Genomic DNA, 16,040 nt, shown 5'->3' on the forward strand with positions numbered 1-16,040 from the left:
CTTCAGAACAGAAGCTAACATCCCTTATCGTTTGTCTGTTGTTGTTGTGAAATGAATGGCAACATTGTTCACCTACCAGTCCTTGTATTGTCCCCACTCCAGATAGACCTCTCGTGTTTTCTTTCATTCATAAAATGTAGGCTCTGCCTCAAAACCTAAGCCAACATTTGAAGGGATGAGTAGTAGTGTATGTGTCAAACTACAGTAGACATGGTAATCCAATAATGTTTAACATTAAATTGATAGAGAAAATGAGACTGCAGCAACCATTTGAAAGTTAAGTCTGAAATGAAAAATCGTTCAAGATCTTTTTATTTTAAAAAAAGCAACTGCAACTACAGTGGAGATTGAGAAAAGGTAGAATTTGTATTATCTCTCATCTGTTTATGCCTGCACTCACTGTGCCAACTTTCTAATGGGTAGGGAAATTAAAATTCACAAACAGGTAGGTACATGACTAACCTTAACAAGCACAAAATAAATGAGTAGCATGTCAATTTATTGGTTGTGAAAAGATATGGAATTAATACAATAATGAGAATCACTACATAATGCAGGTGACACAGGTTCATGCATATGGAAGCTGTTGAGCTATTGATGTGACATTGAGATTTTCATCTGCTAACCATTGAATGCAAAGATAATATATGGCTAAAAGATGTAGATAATCAGTGAAAGTACTTTTGTGATGATAAACATGCTGTATTAATACAACTTGTTGGTTGCTAATACCTGTTACTGTACACTTCAACTTAAGATAATTCACTGTGAAGTTTGCCTGGTCAGATATTTGCTCCCTGGTTTGAATGTCCTTTCAATTTCTAACGTCTAACTTATTTCTAACTCTGTTTCTGCAAAATTAAAATCAAGCTTGCTAAAACCACGGGCAATGTCTGATGAGATACACTCGGGTTATTTTGTTATTTTCCTCTGTAACCTTTTCGATACAATCCAATCTCATTTAAAGTTGCATCAAAAAGTGCTCAGCAGCACAACAATTCAAATTTATTATCCACTATTCACTTTACTCTGGCTTTAGGCATTTGTGGAAGAATTTAAAATTTGAGGAGCTTCTGGTAGCAGTGGTGCAACTTTGTTCTGCTTTCCAAGCTTTGGAACAGGTTTTGGAGCAGGTTGTTCGTTGTCTGTCTTCTGCAGTGCATTTTGGTCTGCTTGCACATCCTTCATGTTGTTGTCCTGTGTAAAATTTGTCTTGCTGGTTTTGTTGATATTGGATTTAAAATTATGCGCTGTAGCTTGAAAATTCCTATAATCTTCCATGGGCAACTTAATATCTTTCCAACGTCTGGCTCCAGAGTTTGTGTCATATTGATACACATTGCCTGTGACTGAAACATTAAGTCATCATTCAACATGAGCATGTTTCCTTTCGTGCACAAACATTACTGAGAGAATATATTTGTTCTTGTGGGCTGTGCATTAAAGCCAAATAATTCCTTAAACTTACACCTGATTTTGAAAATAAATATTACATCAATTTTATTTTAAATATTCTCGATGTGACTGTGGCTGAAATTTATTTCCAGTTGCCGGTGATGGGTTGTCTTAATGAGACTTTATGTGGTGAAGTGACCTGCAAGGCCCATTCAGTGTAACAGAAACAGGAGAAGGCCATTCAGCACATCGAACCTGCTCCACCATTCACAGCTGATCATCTACTTCACTGCCTTTTTCCCCCACAATATCCCCATATCCCTCTACATTATTAACATTTAGAAATCTGACAATCTCTAGAGTAAGCATTATCAATGACTGAGCTTCTATAGCCCTCAGAGATAGACAATTCCAAAGATTCACAACCCTCCGTGTGAAGAAATTTCTCCTCATCTCAGCCCTAAGTGGCTTTTCCCATATTTTGAAATTGTGCCCACTGATTCTAGACTCCCCAGCCAGGGGAAACATCTTACCTGCTTTGATGCTGTCCAGCTCTTTAAATATTTTGTAGGTTTCAATGTGATCACCTCTCATTCTTCAAAACTCCAGAGAGTATGAGTCCAGTTTAACCAATCTCTCTTTATAGGACAGTCCTGACATTCTCAGAACAAGAGCAATCATATCTTTTCTCAGGAAAGGGGACTAAAACTGCACACAGTACTTCAGGTTCTACACAACTGAAGTAAGTCTATGCTACCCTTGTACTTGTGATAAAGGCTAACACACCATGAGCTTCCTAATCAGATGCTGCATATACATGGTTTATTGAACCAATGGTTTATTGAATCAAAACCTTTCAATATCTACATTTTCTAAACTTTTATCATTGAAGAAATACTCTGCAGAATTGGATTACCTCACAGTTTGCCACATTATATTCTATCTTGCCCATTCACTAAATCTGCCCAAATCCTATTGAAGCCATTTTGCATCTTCTCACGAAACACACAGCTTTGTGTTATCCACAAACTTGGAAATATCGCATTTGGCCCCCGGCATCCAAATAATTGACATACAGGCTGGAATTTTACTGCCTAGAAGAATGGAAATCTCCATTGGCCTTGGGCAAGATTTCACGATCTCGCCAGCGTAAGGTGTAAAATCCTGGTGTGAACAGCTAGGGTCCGACTACCGATCACTGTGGTACCCCCATTAGTCACAGCTTGCCAGTGTTTTGTGCCTGTACCCAATCCTTAATTCATGCCAGCATATCATCTCACTGACCTGACACCCCCCACTGACCTGAATCACCCCCCCACCTCCCAACCTGACCCACCCACCAATGTCCAACAGCCCCCCCCGCCATGCCCCTCCTAATGTCTAACCCCCACCCCAAGGACCACCTCCAACTCACAATATTACACCTCTCCCTCCCCAGTATTCTACCCCTGGCCCTACTCTGATGTTCAGTTTCCCCCAGCTTCTCCTGCTTGAAACTGCACCCCCCATGTCCAACCCAACCCACCTAACATCTGACCCCTAAATCCTATCCCATTACCTTCGATATTTACCTCCCCCCTGGCCTGCCAATTTCAATCAGACCTTTAAACTAACCTGCTTTACGGCAGCTGGTGTGTTAAAAAAATATGGGGGAGTGTCCTCCTTCACTCCAACTCTCTTAAACTTCAATTCTGGGCTTTGGAGACAGCTGCGCTGTCTGGGTCTCACCCAGCCTGAGTCAGAAGGTTGGGTAAGATGGGCACAGAGGGAATTGGGAACCAGTAAGTGGATACAGAGTGGCAATCAGACACTAATTGCTGCTCCAAGGAAGTTATTGTCCATCATACATAACAGATTCTCACATTTTCCCGACTACCCATGAAAGGCTAACAGGGTCTGTAGTTCCCTGTTTTCTCTCTCCCTATCTTAAATAGTAGAGTGCAGCCAACAGTCAACCAGTTGATGTGGGACTTGTTCCAGAAATCTCCCTTGAGCTGATTGTTAATTCAGGCACACAAAATGTGTACAGTAGGTGTCCAGCTGTCACAAAGTAACTTCAAAGACAAACACCTGGTGAAGTGAGCCTGGAGTTTGTATTTTTTTCTGGATATTAATCCTGCCCAAACAGTAAGAGAATCAATTTTAAATGTTATATTTTCGAATGGTAATGTAATTTCAACATAGTTAAACCTGAAATAAGCAGCATGGCTAGGAGAAATATTAAATATGACGATCATAAGACCATAACATGGTCTTTCTGGAAAGCATCCTTTCTAGTTGTATCACAGCTTAGTATGACTCCTGCTCTGCTCAAGTCCGCAAGAAACAACAAAGGGTTGTGAACAAAGCCCAGTCCATCTCTCAAAGCAGCCTCCCACCCATTGATACCTCCCGCTGCCTCGGAAAACCAGCCAGTATAATTAAGGACCACACGCGCCCCGGATATACCTTCTTCTGTCGAGAAAAAGACAGAATAAAATAAAAAATCAAATAACAAGAAATAGAAGCAAGAGCTGGCCATGCAACTTTTTGAGCTGGCTTCATCATTCAATGAGATCAGGGCTTATCTTGTGCTTCAACACCATTTTCCTGCATTATCTCCTGGATGTCTTCAACATGTAGAAATCTATTAATCTCAGGCTTGAATTGCACCCAAAAGTGTTGAAGACAGAAATTATTGCTCCTTTTAACTGGGCATCAAATTCATTAAATTTGTGAGATTCGCCAGCTCCCTTTCTAATTGTGAAAACTCGCAACCCACCCTTCCCCATAACCTGAAGCAACAATTAAAGCTGCAGGCGATTGCTCACCTCTCAGCACATCATTGGAAACCTTCATAGAGTACCACCATGCCCAGTCAAACATCAAGCGAAAAACAAATTCTCCGGCTGTTCACGTCACACTGCCAGCGAGAATGGAGAATTTGGCGCTCAGCCAAATCTCCATTCACTGCAGCGGGACTGGCGAATCCCAGCTGCTGGCGAGGTCAGAGAATCCGATCCAGCATCTTTAATACATTAAAACATCCCAAGGTAATTCACCAGAAGGTTGCAAAACAAAGCTTGACACCAAGCCACAAAAAGAGACACGAGGGAAGATGACCAAAATCTGGGTCAAATAGTAAATTTTAAGGATTGTCTTTAAGGAAGGAAAGTGAAGTGTGGAGAATCGGGAGAGAATTCCACAGCTTGGGGCCTACAGAAGACATATGGTGGAGCAGTTAAAACTGTGAGTGCACAACAAACCAGAATTAGTGGAGGGTTATGAGGTTGGGGGAGATTCAAGAGATAGGGAGGGGCAAGGCTATGGAGGGATTGGAAAACAAAGATGAGTGGGGTGATTCTCCCAGCCTGCTGCACTGCTCCAGCCAGCAAATGGGAGGGTTCACACAGCCAGAGATGGGGACCATGCAGGACTGGCCAGCAATCGGGAGGCTGGCAGTGTGGGATTACTGTGCATGGACTGATCTCGGTGATAACAGATCAGCACATGCACAGTGTGCTATGCTGCCTACCTCTCCAAGCAGCAATAAGGTCCACCCGCTGATTTTCAATGAGATTCACTCTCGTGCACTCTACAGTGCACAGAGTGTGGGAGATTCATTTTGAAAATCCCATTGAAAAATCCAGCAAGATTTATTTCAGTTTTTATGTGAATTTGGTACTTAGAATTTTTTTAGGAAAAATCCCACCCAAGATATTGCATGACTGGGAGTCGATGTAACATGATTAGGTGCAGTGACTATGCTAAATTCTCCCTCAGTATATCCAAACAGGCGCTGGAGTGTGGTAACTAGGAGATTTTCACAAGAACTTCATTGCTGTGTTAATGTAAGCCTATTTGTGACACTAATAAATAAACATTAAAGTTTAACTCAGCGAACATGGTTGACAGGAGAGTGGGCCTTGCTGACATGGGCAGCTGAGTTTGGATGACATTAATTTTACCAAGTCTGAAAATCCTCCTCCATGGCCCACAAGTATGAAATTATTTCATTCTTTATAAAAGATTGTTCAATTTTATTATTTTTTTCATCTTTTTAAGTCAAATTTTCAGAAGAGAAATCTCATTTTTCAGGTTACCTTTAGTTACCTGAAAAGAAGGAAGTTAATGCCACCTTTCAATGCCAAACAAACAGTCCCACAACCAAAACGAAAGCAAAATAGGGCAGATGTTGGAAATAAAAGCAGCACCGGTAAAACTCAGCAGATTTGACAGCACCTGTGCAGAGAGAAATAGATATAAAATTTTCACTCCAATCGGACTTTTCTTCAGAATTGAAGAGAGATTGAAACATGATGACATTTATGCTGCTGACAAAGGAGGAAGGGGCACGCAGGACAAAAAGGGAAAGTCAGCAGTAGGTTAGACAGCGGGAGAGACAAAAATGTCATGGGATAAAAGGCAAAGGACATGGTAATGGTTGTACTAAAGAAATAAAGCATTAGTCCATGGCAGTCTTTCCCAAGCTTTTCAAAATGCGGAACCCCTACTGCCCCCCTCCGCCTCCACCTATCCACCCACCCCAGGCATTGAGGAACACCAAGCACTCTCATAACATCAACCCCTCTTTTTTTGTCATGGAATCAGTGAGAATATGAGTGTGTGAGAGAGAGGGGTGAATATGAGTGTGTGAGAGAGAGGGAGAATATCAGTGAGAATATGAGTGTGTGAGAGAGAGGGGTGAGTGTGAGTGTGTGAGAGAGAGGGATGAGTATGAGTGTGTGAGAGAGGGGTAAGTATGAGTGTGTGAGACAGAGGGGTACGTGTGAGTGTGTGAGAGAGTGGTATGAGTGTGTGAGAGGGCGGTGTGTGTAAGAGAGAGGGGTGAGTGTGTGTCACCTAGTCATGTGGTGGACATCAGTTTCATGGATGCCTGGTGATCTTCATGGACTCCTAGGAGTCCAAAGACCCCAGTTTGGGGACATCTGATGGAGAGTAAGAACAAAGGACAGTTCGGTCTGTAAGCAAAACATGGAAACAAGATACAGACCGGCACTTGGCAAAAAAGAGAATCAAACGGAGTACAGAGTTCATGGCGTTGCTCCCTCCATGACACATTGTTCCACTCCTCTATCAGCCCAACACTTTGCCCCCATTTCACAGCACCTTCCTATGCAAACACTGCCCTTTTACATCCTCTCTCCATACTATCTGAGGCATAAAAGACCCCTCCAGAGGAAATAGTGGTTTACTTGCACTTCTTTCAATTTAATATTGCATATTGCTATTCACGATGTCACTGCTACATTGGGAAAACCAAACATAGACCGGGTGGTCACTTTGCAAATCACCTCTGCTCAATTCACAAGCATGGCCTCAATTTTTTGTTTGCTTGCAATTTTAATTCACCACATTTTTCTCATGCTCATCTTTCTTTCTTTGACCCACTGCAATGCTGGCTCCATTCAGAGACAGTGAAACATTGAACTTTTATGGTAGTTATGATTCCCTACCTCATAGAGGTGTTGTGAACCATAGCCTGGATGAGGGAACCTTTTGAAAGTTAACCTCAAAAGGTCTTACCCATGCTCTTCATACCAACCTTTGTCCTGCTGCCCACTCCCAAAGATCAGTCATACTCAGCATGTCAAACTATGGCACATCACTGTCAATTTACCCTATATTCACTTGGTACAGAATCAATGGCATGTGTGAGAAAGCTTTGAAACGACAATAATTAGTTCTATCACTTACCTACAAAAAATACTATTTTTTTCTCCAACCCTGTACGAAAGTCAACCACCAGTCCTTTAAAGTATCAGCAATAGAAACTGGCCGCTTGATACTCTTTATTTCATGCGAATAAATATTGAACAATATATATTGGAGCCAGAGCTGCCAATCAAGAAATGTTTTCCCTTGAACAAGTGTTTCAACAGGTTTATCATTGTCTGGGCTCTCAGCCAAAAGTACATAATGAGGCTTGATTGAAAGCCCAGATATCCATTAGTCTGTTGAAACAGCTGTGCCCAAGAGAATATATTGCTTGATTGATTTGTTTCTCTTAGATCTATTTCTCAATTGTCCAATGTTGATTTATTCAAGATGAAGAGGTATCAATTGTTTACAGTTTCTGCTGCTCATACTGTAAAAGGCTGGCTCACTGATTGATATGGGCTGTGGTTGAAGGTGTTCTTTGTAAGAAAGTTAAAAATGACTGACTTTGTTTTAATGCCTTTTCACACATGAGATTATTGCTATAATGTTTATTGATTCGATACAAAGTATAAGCTGCGTAATGGGGCATTGAAGAGGCATGGATTGATATGGAGGATATGAATGGCCATTAGGGGAATGAGTTGGCATGTAGAATGTGTTGGAGTGGGGTGATGGGGACTAAAGGGCTGTTTTCCATTCTATTGTTTGTACTGGAATCCCAAAACACTGAGCGGGGCCTTTTAAACAGCCCACATCCAAACTCGGCAGTCTCTGCGGCTGCCTTTGAGCTGTTTCCAGAAATAGTGGGCCCAACTCCAGTTAAGAATGCCTACCTGCACCCGACCACCAGAACAAAAATCCTGCCCTTGCAGGCACTTTCTTCCAAGGTGGGCGTGCTGAGCCAGGAGGTTTACCAACTTCTACTACTGGCCTCAATGATTAAAATTCAGCCCATTAACCTGACTTCTCTTCCCACAGATGCAGCCAGGCTGCCTGAATTTTTCCAAGATTTTCCATTTCAAGCCCTGCAACTAAATGGAGCGAACCACATTTTCACTACATCATTGAAGGTTGTGGGTTAGGTCAAGGTGGCAATGGTTCGGCCATTTCATTGGAAAAAAACGCCTGTGTGTACGGAAGGAGTGCAGTCTAAATCAAATGTTGATTTATTTTCACTTTTAGCATTGTTTCCATGTTGGCAGGGAGAAAAGACTTGTCACTAGAGAAGAAAAAGAAAACCTGATTAGAGAGATCAGTTCTTTGAGAGCAAGACCGCTTAACTGAAATGAAGGCAGAAACAGTGATGAGAAGTAATTAGCAATGTGAGACTGCAGAGGCAATCAGAAAAATGAAGGTGGGCCACAGGAAGGAAGAGTGAGGTAGAAACCAGCTGATGTGTTTCGTGTCAAAACCGTCATGTCTATGTACATATGAAGAATGTTAATTTACCTGGATCCACAGCTTCTCCATCAAATATCGTATTGCGTGTGATCGTTTCCTGAAATGCATAAAACAATAGGCTCACATTTTGTGTTGTTCTCTTAAGCTTGATCTTGTGCCCGATTGACCACTTCAATTGGGCTGGAAGGAGAATGGTTATGAAAATGTACATTTCTATTGACACCTTGATATTTGAAATACAGGAAGTTATACCCTCAATAGGATCGGCCTGGGAGAAGGATTTCTACTTTATACCATGCAACATCAGGGCCAGATATAAAGTTGACGTCAATATTCCTATTATCATAGAATCCATAGAATCCCTACAGTGCAGAAGGAGGCCATTCGGCCCATCGAGTCTGTATTGACCACAATCCTATCCAGGCCCTATTCCCATAACCCCACATGTTCACTCTGCTTATCCTCTCACACTAGGGTCAATTTAGCATGGCCAATGAACCTAACCTGCACATCTTTGGACTGTGGGAGGAAAACGGAGCAGTCAGAGGGAACGGATGCAGATACAGGGAAAATGTGCAAATTCCACACAGACAGTGACCCGAGGTCAAAATTGAACACGGGCACCTGGCGCTGTGAGGCAGCAGTGCTAACAACTGTGCCACCATGCCACCCCAGTTTACATATTTCTGGAACATCTTTCAGTTTACATAGAGTGGGATTTTCCAGACCGTCCACCACTGGGATCATCCAGTCCCCTCCCCGCAAAAGTCAACGGGCTTTTGTCTAGCCAGACAAATCTCCCCAAAAGGGTAGAAAATCCCAATCTGTAGATGGGACAAATCATTTTGCCCTCATTTATTTGTCAGCAACAGTGCTTAAAGTTGTCTAAAATGTAAAAAGAACATGCAATGAAATAATAAATATGCACACAGATGGGAGTGATTTTTGCTCAGATTTCCCCAGCTCCACTGCTAGAATTCAGGGATTACAGATCATTGTGGAATTGCGGTTTGGAGCATTCTTGCCTCAGAATGCATTCTCTTAAAACAAGGAGACAAGTTTCACAATAACAGTATTATGCAATGTTGTATTTTGTTTAAAGAATGTCCAGCTGGACTCAGCTGATGGTGCTGTCAACTCTGAGTCAGAAGCTGTGGGTTTATATTCCATCTCAGTGACAAGTACAAAATCAAGGTTTGAGGGATTGCTACACTGTCAGCAACGCCACCTTGAAAATGTGATGTTAAACCAAGTCCCTGACTGCCTTCTTCGGAGACGTAGAAAATCACAGGACATTATTTGAAGAGGGCGGGGTCATGGATTTGCCTAGTAACAGCAGGAACAAGAATTTAACAAGGAACAATTATAATCTTCCCAGCAACAAGTTAAATCCTGTCGAGTGACAGCAATGGCCAGCGTTCAAAGGGGGAGAATGGGATGCAATTTTTCCCAGTAACAAAATTAGCAGGCACCCGAACAGAGTCAGGTGTAAATAATCCTACCATCAGGAAACAGTTTACCTAGATGACTGAGAGATCAGTGGAGGTATGCTAATGCTAATTTTGAGAGCCATGAAATGTCAGAGATGCAGACAGCCCAAATGCACACTTGGGAGAGTCAAAGAGGAACTATATAATTTCCAGAACCTGCAGAAGCAGACAGGTTAGTTTATACAAAGAACAAAGAACAAAGAACAACACAGCACGGGAAACAGGCCCTTCGGCCCATCGAGCCTGCGCCGCCATCCCACTGTCTCAGTGACCTATACCTCAGAGCCAAGAGGCATTGTAACATCTAAGAGCGGACAGGCCTGTTTAATATCTGACAGCCAAGAGTCTATTTTAACACCTAAGAAGTCTTAGGGCCAAGGCAACACAGGAACCTTCACAAAGGTAGTTTAAGTATCTTCACAAGACCAGAAAAAGACATTTCCCAGACTTGATTATCCACATTTATTATGTGGTAACTATGAGGTGAATTTACCTCATAGATCTATCCAATTGGGATACTGTTTGGGAATGGGAAAGTCTTAAGGAGTTCAGTAATCACAGATATATATTTTGGAACAAGAGGCAATTTCTATGTAAACTGTGGGTGTTTTTAGTCGTTCATATATATAATTGTCTTCAAGTGTTATAGTGCAGTTGTGTGTGTTTATAATTCACACAAAGTGAATTACTTTAGTTTAATAAATAGTCTTTAGCAATTGTTATCAGATGACTGGTCTGGCTGTTCACAATGGGGGAGTTACGCGTGACTCCTCACACCATTCAAAAACAAAACTCTGCACAACCACGAGTCATTGTTTCAAGTTTAGGTGTCCTTGCAAATAACGTCCACACCATTTATGACAGCAGAATTAACTATTGCTGGGATTACTGGTGTTGGGTGCATGATGGGGTGATGGAATCAAGTTTATCTTATGAGGAAAGGTTGGACAGACGTGACCTGTATTCATTAGAATGTAGAAGACTGAGACGTGATCTTGCTGAAACATGTAAGATCCTAAGGGGACTTAACAGGGTGAATGCTGAAAGGATATTTCCCCTGGTAGGAGAAATGAGAATGAGGAGGCATTTAAAAATTAGGGAAGTCCCATTTAAAATGGAAATGAGAAGAATTTTTTTATGTCAGAGTGTTATGAATCTTTGGAACTCACTTCCCAAGAGAGCAGGGGAGGCAGGGTCAATGAATATTTTTTAGACAGGAGTAACCTTCAACTTGACTAACAAGGCAGTTGAAGGCTATTAGGAGTAGGCAGAATGTGAAGCTGAGGCCATGATCTTATTGAATGCCAGGACAGGATTGAGGGGCTGAATGGCCTACTCGGCTGATCCTAATTTGAGTGTTCCTTCATGGCAAGTATTTCTTATTGAACCAATGACCTTGAAAGAGATTATCTGGTCATCATTGTTTGTGGAAACTTGCTGTGTGCAAACTAGCTCATGTATTTCCTACATTAAAACTGCAGCTCAAAACCAGCATTCTGAGGGCGGTTAGGGATGGGCAATAAATACTGGTCTTGTCAGTGATGATTACATCCCATGAATAAATTTTAATAAGCTTGTAGAAGCAAGTTTTCTTTTAGCGGAAGTAAAATGTTCCACCCAAACACTATTCTGTACATTAACAACAAAACAGGGCTGCAATGCTGTGTTGAGAGGGGACAGAATATGAGCTCTAAATCTATGAAAATCAATTATGAAATCACTTCAAGATTTAATTGTGATATGGGATAAAACTAATAAAATAAAATAATGCAATATGCTGTTCTGACTGTTTTCACTGACACTTGTCTGCGCAACTGCAAACTAAAAGTACAGGCAGAGACACTGAAGTTTTGGAGATGGATTTGGAATTACAGCCACCTGCATAGCACCTGGGGCTTTGAATTTCTCCAGGTTTCAGACATGTACGTGTAGATTCCTGAATTCTGCCTTAGTGCACCAGTAGGTGCATGAAGAGAATTGGAACGGACAGGTAAATTCATGGTCCTGTCGGACATCACCATGTTTCTTTTGCAAAAGGACTTTGCAAACGAAATATACAGAGTGCCAGTCCTCTTGAGTGGACCAGTCCTCACGATCAAATCAAATGATCATTTGAAGCTTCTAGATTTCTGGAGGAGACGAGTACACCAGGCAATGTAAAACAGCCATTTAGAAAAAATGAACCCCACATGCAAAAAAAATTAAACTTAAGAAAAGAGTCAATCCTCTGCTGGTGGTTGGAAACTTACCAAAATCACGTGCTGCTGCTTCTTTGACTTGGGTTCTATATTTAACAAAGGAAAATTTCACTTACTGTATTGCATTGAAAGAAAATATAGCTGAATTCACATTGAAAGGTGCAGGAAAGTTAAAGCACCCACCTTGTTCATTCATCCTGAAACATAAAAGGAAAATTGTTTGAATTAACTTCTATCACTTTATTTGATCAATAGAGTATCAAAGGTCAGGATGCCCATTCTATTTAGTTTGGGTGTGAGATCTAGTCCAATCCCATTTGCATACACTTATTATGACAGATGACCCATTCCTCGGCCTACTTTAATAAAACAGAAGATATTATTACATTCCTGTTGTGGTACCTTACTGTACCTAAATTGTGTTCTACTTGTGTTCTCTGTAACAGAACAGTGACTTCTAACATACTTTCTGATGAAGTTGTAAAATATGTTGTGTGAGTGCATTGTGTTTCTTTTGTAAATTACGTTAATCATTTAAAAGTTACCAAACTTCACCTTGAACATCCAGCATTATGCATTTTGGGTCAAGTAGAACTGGAACCAAACACCATATCAAGCTTCCTCTGCTCTGTCCCACAAGTCTTAACCTCAACATTAGCTAAGCATGTTGACCATCTCCTACATTAGCAATGTTTCTAGCCATCATCTCAATTGTGATTGAACATGGTGCAATCCGATTGGGAAAGTGAGAAGACAACCTGATTCCAGAAACAATTCGTTAACACATTTGTCTGAAATTTTGTTTTCTATTTTACTTTTAGCAAAACCCTTTGTCAGCAAATGGAATTTTGTGTTAGATTTCATTATTAACTTTAGACTGAGTTGACTTCAACATGCCCAACTAGAACAGAGCTGACCTAACTGGATAAAAGCTTGGCTAATGGTGATAGGTTAATGTAAATATTGTCCTTACATAAGTTAATGGAGTGTGGAATTTTATATTAAAGGGTCCTGTTCAATAGCTACCAATGGCAGTACAGCAACATGCAAAATAATTTCACAAACTACCAGAAGAAATTAAATTCATAGAAGAGTAAATATGCGGCTTTTCAAGAGTCAATCAGAAATAGATTACCAAAATACTTTGTAATGGGCACTCAGTGTGAAAGAAATGAAGTGGCTTGATGAACAGAGTGATAATTATAACTCACTTTGGCTTTTTCTCAACTTTTGACTTTGGTATGGAATGGATGTATTCAGTCAGGAGGTATGCCAAGTATCCCAGCACTCCGAGCAACAATAAACAGCCCAAGGTGATGATGAATGGTATGTACCAAGCATCTGTTTGATAAATGTTTTGTGACAGCCTGATATAGGTTATATTGGGCTGTGGGAGAGAGGAAAGCAAAGAACTGTTAGTCAGAAACCACCAATGACTTGAAATGAATGGTTTGTTTATTCTCTCCATTGTTCTTGCACTCTTCACATATAGCGTGAGATTATAACCATGGTGAATAGAATGGTCACGCAAATCAATAAGGTAGCTGTGTATTTTGTTTTAATTCCTGGTTGGTGAATTACAAATATACATTCTAAAATTGTTTGTGAAAACACAAAGGCCCCTCCCACCTGACAGGATATTACGTTTCCACCAAACTAAATGCAATTTAAATAGCCTGCCACATCCATCGGGGGAGATAAGCCTTGGCAAGGCCATAAAATTCTGACCAATATTCTAAAGTGTGTGCAAGTTTAATTCAGTTTGTAAGATGCATGTCTGTAGCAAAACGTTATTAAGCCAACACACAAAGCGCAGTACTCAAAATTAGTGCTGACTTGGAACTATATCATCATTCCTTCACTGTCACTGGATTAAAATCCTGGAACTCCCTCCCTAACAGCACTTTGGGTGTAGCTACACCATATGGTCTGCAGCAGGTAAAGGAGGCAGCTTCCCACCATCTTCTCAAGGGCATTTGGGGATGGGCAATAAACGTTGCCCTAGCTAGTGATGCCCACACCCCATGAATGAATAGAAAAATCAAAGGGCATGTTGAATTTAACTGAGGCTCTGGGTCTGATTTTTAACCTCAATGGGGCCAAGTGGGTACTTAAAAATAGAGCGACCCAGCTTGAAGGCCAACTTCTCGACTCCATCCCACCCCTGGGCATTTTGTGTGGAGGCATGAAGGTGGAAGTGGAAGGGTACACATAGTCAATTAAAGAAGGAAGACGGGTACCTTGCAGTCAGCTTTCAGGCTCCCAGATGCGATAGGGGTATATTCAGCTGCCTGAAGGACAGATTGGTGTGTGCGTGGTTGTGGGGAGGGCTGAGTCTGTGCCAGGCAAGCCAAGAGGCCTTCCTTTCCTGTGTAGTTGCTGCAGGAACAGCCACAGGCCATCCTGTGGAGGAGTTAAACACTCACCCCCCACTCACCCCACTACGGTGGTGCCCTTGCAAGCCGAAAAAAACTTTAAAAAAAATAAAATCAAGGTAAGTTGGAGAGCCACCTTTCCCTTATTTAACTGCCATCATGGCTCCTACTCCTTTCGAGCCAGGTGACCAATCGGAGGCTTTCCAGCTTTGAGAGGATTGGGCACTAAGCCCACATTCCGGCTATGAATTGACCGCTTTGTGGAAAATCACAATGAATGTTTCCCACAAGCCTGAGCTTCTAACCCTATTTTACCCCAAGGGAAGTCCAGAGAAAAATTCTGCCCCATGTCACTATATTAACTTGAACTCAGTCCCTTCTTGTTTGGTCAATTTCAAGGAATTGAGATTTTTGAATGAAAATATTTATCTTTAAAAGCATTCATTTGACTTCCACGTAGCTCAGCTCTCCGATGTACTTACAGTTGTGGTCGTTTCTTGAGTACTGGGTGTAGGGATAATAATTCTGATGTTGATCTTTACTCTCCCTGTCTGGATAACTTTCCTCTTTTTACTTCCAGCCAGTTGGTTATCATCAGTTATTAGAACAAGGAGGTTATAATTTGTGACTTTGTCAACACCACGTGTATAGTCAAAAGGAAGTGCGAGTATCAGCTTTGTGACATTAGTTCCAGCATTAGGGGACAGTCTGAAATGGTTGTTGATATTACCTGGCACAGAAAGTAACCTGGTTAAAGTCATTTAAATGGCAAATAATTGACAAAATCTCCTCTAGCTTTAAAGATAACTTATCATATACTTTATTAAGTTGCACATATGTGACATGGTACTCTTAGGTAATGATTGAAAACAACTACAGAAAATAATTAATATTTCTGACACCAGTTAAAGATTAAAGCAGTAAAAACAAGAGGCAGCTTCAACTGCAGCTGAATAAATTAAAAACCCAAAGCTTTTGAGAATCAACATTCTGATATAGTGGACATAATGTTACTGTGGTTGAGAATAGGATTCAGTGCTCTTTATTCTGCTTTTGAAATAGAGACAGATGAAGTTTTAAGTTTATTTATTTATCAGTGTCACAAGTAGACTTACATTAACACTGCAATGAAGTTCCTGTGAAAATCCCCTAGTTGCCACACTCCGGTGCCAGTTTGGGTACACTGAGGGAGAATTTAGTATGGCCAATGCACTTAACCAGTGCATTTTTCAGACTGTGGGAGGAAACCAGAGCATCTGGGGGAAACTCATGCAGACATGGGGTGAATGTGCAGACTCCGCACAGACAGTGACCCAAGTGGGAATCGAACCCAGGTCCTGAGTGCTTTGAGGCAGCAGTGCTAACCACTGTGCTGCCACATGAGTGCTTGATTTCAACATTTTTGAAAATGAATAGCAGACATTGGCCCAGACCAAAGAACTAGAATGTAGAGACTTGTGCAACCTGAAAACAATACATTGATAATGCTACTTGTGTTTGATCTGCTGTTATGACATATC

At 41.2% G+C, this 16,040-nt stretch overlaps 1 protein-coding gene and 1 long non-coding RNA gene across 2 annotated transcripts in view; both read right to left on the bottom strand.

Moving 5' to 3' along the window:
• Window positions 1–295: 295 nt before the first annotated feature.
• Window positions 296–12,233, bottom strand: LOC145344496 (uncharacterized). The gene is made up of 3 exons (XR_013886876.1): window positions 12,197–12,233; window positions 8,506–8,554; window positions 296–1,349 (listed from the first exon to the last, which is right to left on the bottom strand). It is a non-coding gene; the product is annotated as an uncharacterized LOC145344496 (long non-coding RNA).
• Window positions 12,234–12,257: 24 nt separating this feature from the next.
• Window positions 12,258–16,040, bottom strand: part of LOC145344358 (cadherin-related family member 3-like) — a 65,400-nt gene continuing 61,617 nt past the window's right edge. Inside the window, exons 14-16 of the mRNA XM_080191485.1 lie at window positions 15,003–15,250; window positions 13,357–13,532; window positions 12,258–12,342 (exon numbers count right to left, since the gene is read on the bottom strand). Of these exons, the coding sequence (XP_080047611.1) occupies window positions 12,258–12,342; window positions 13,357–13,532; window positions 15,003–15,250 (509 nt within the window). The remainder of the gene's footprint in view (window positions 12,343–13,356; window positions 13,533–15,002; window positions 15,251–16,040) is intronic.

The sequence above is a fragment of the Carcharhinus amblyrhynchos genome, chromosome 6 (assembly GCF_965287045.1).
Source record: "Carcharhinus amblyrhynchos chromosome 6, sCarAmb.v2.hapA, whole genome shotgun sequence".
Classification (NCBI taxonomy): Eukaryota; Metazoa; Chordata; class Chondrichthyes; order Carcharhiniformes; family Carcharhinidae; genus Carcharhinus; species Carcharhinus amblyrhynchos.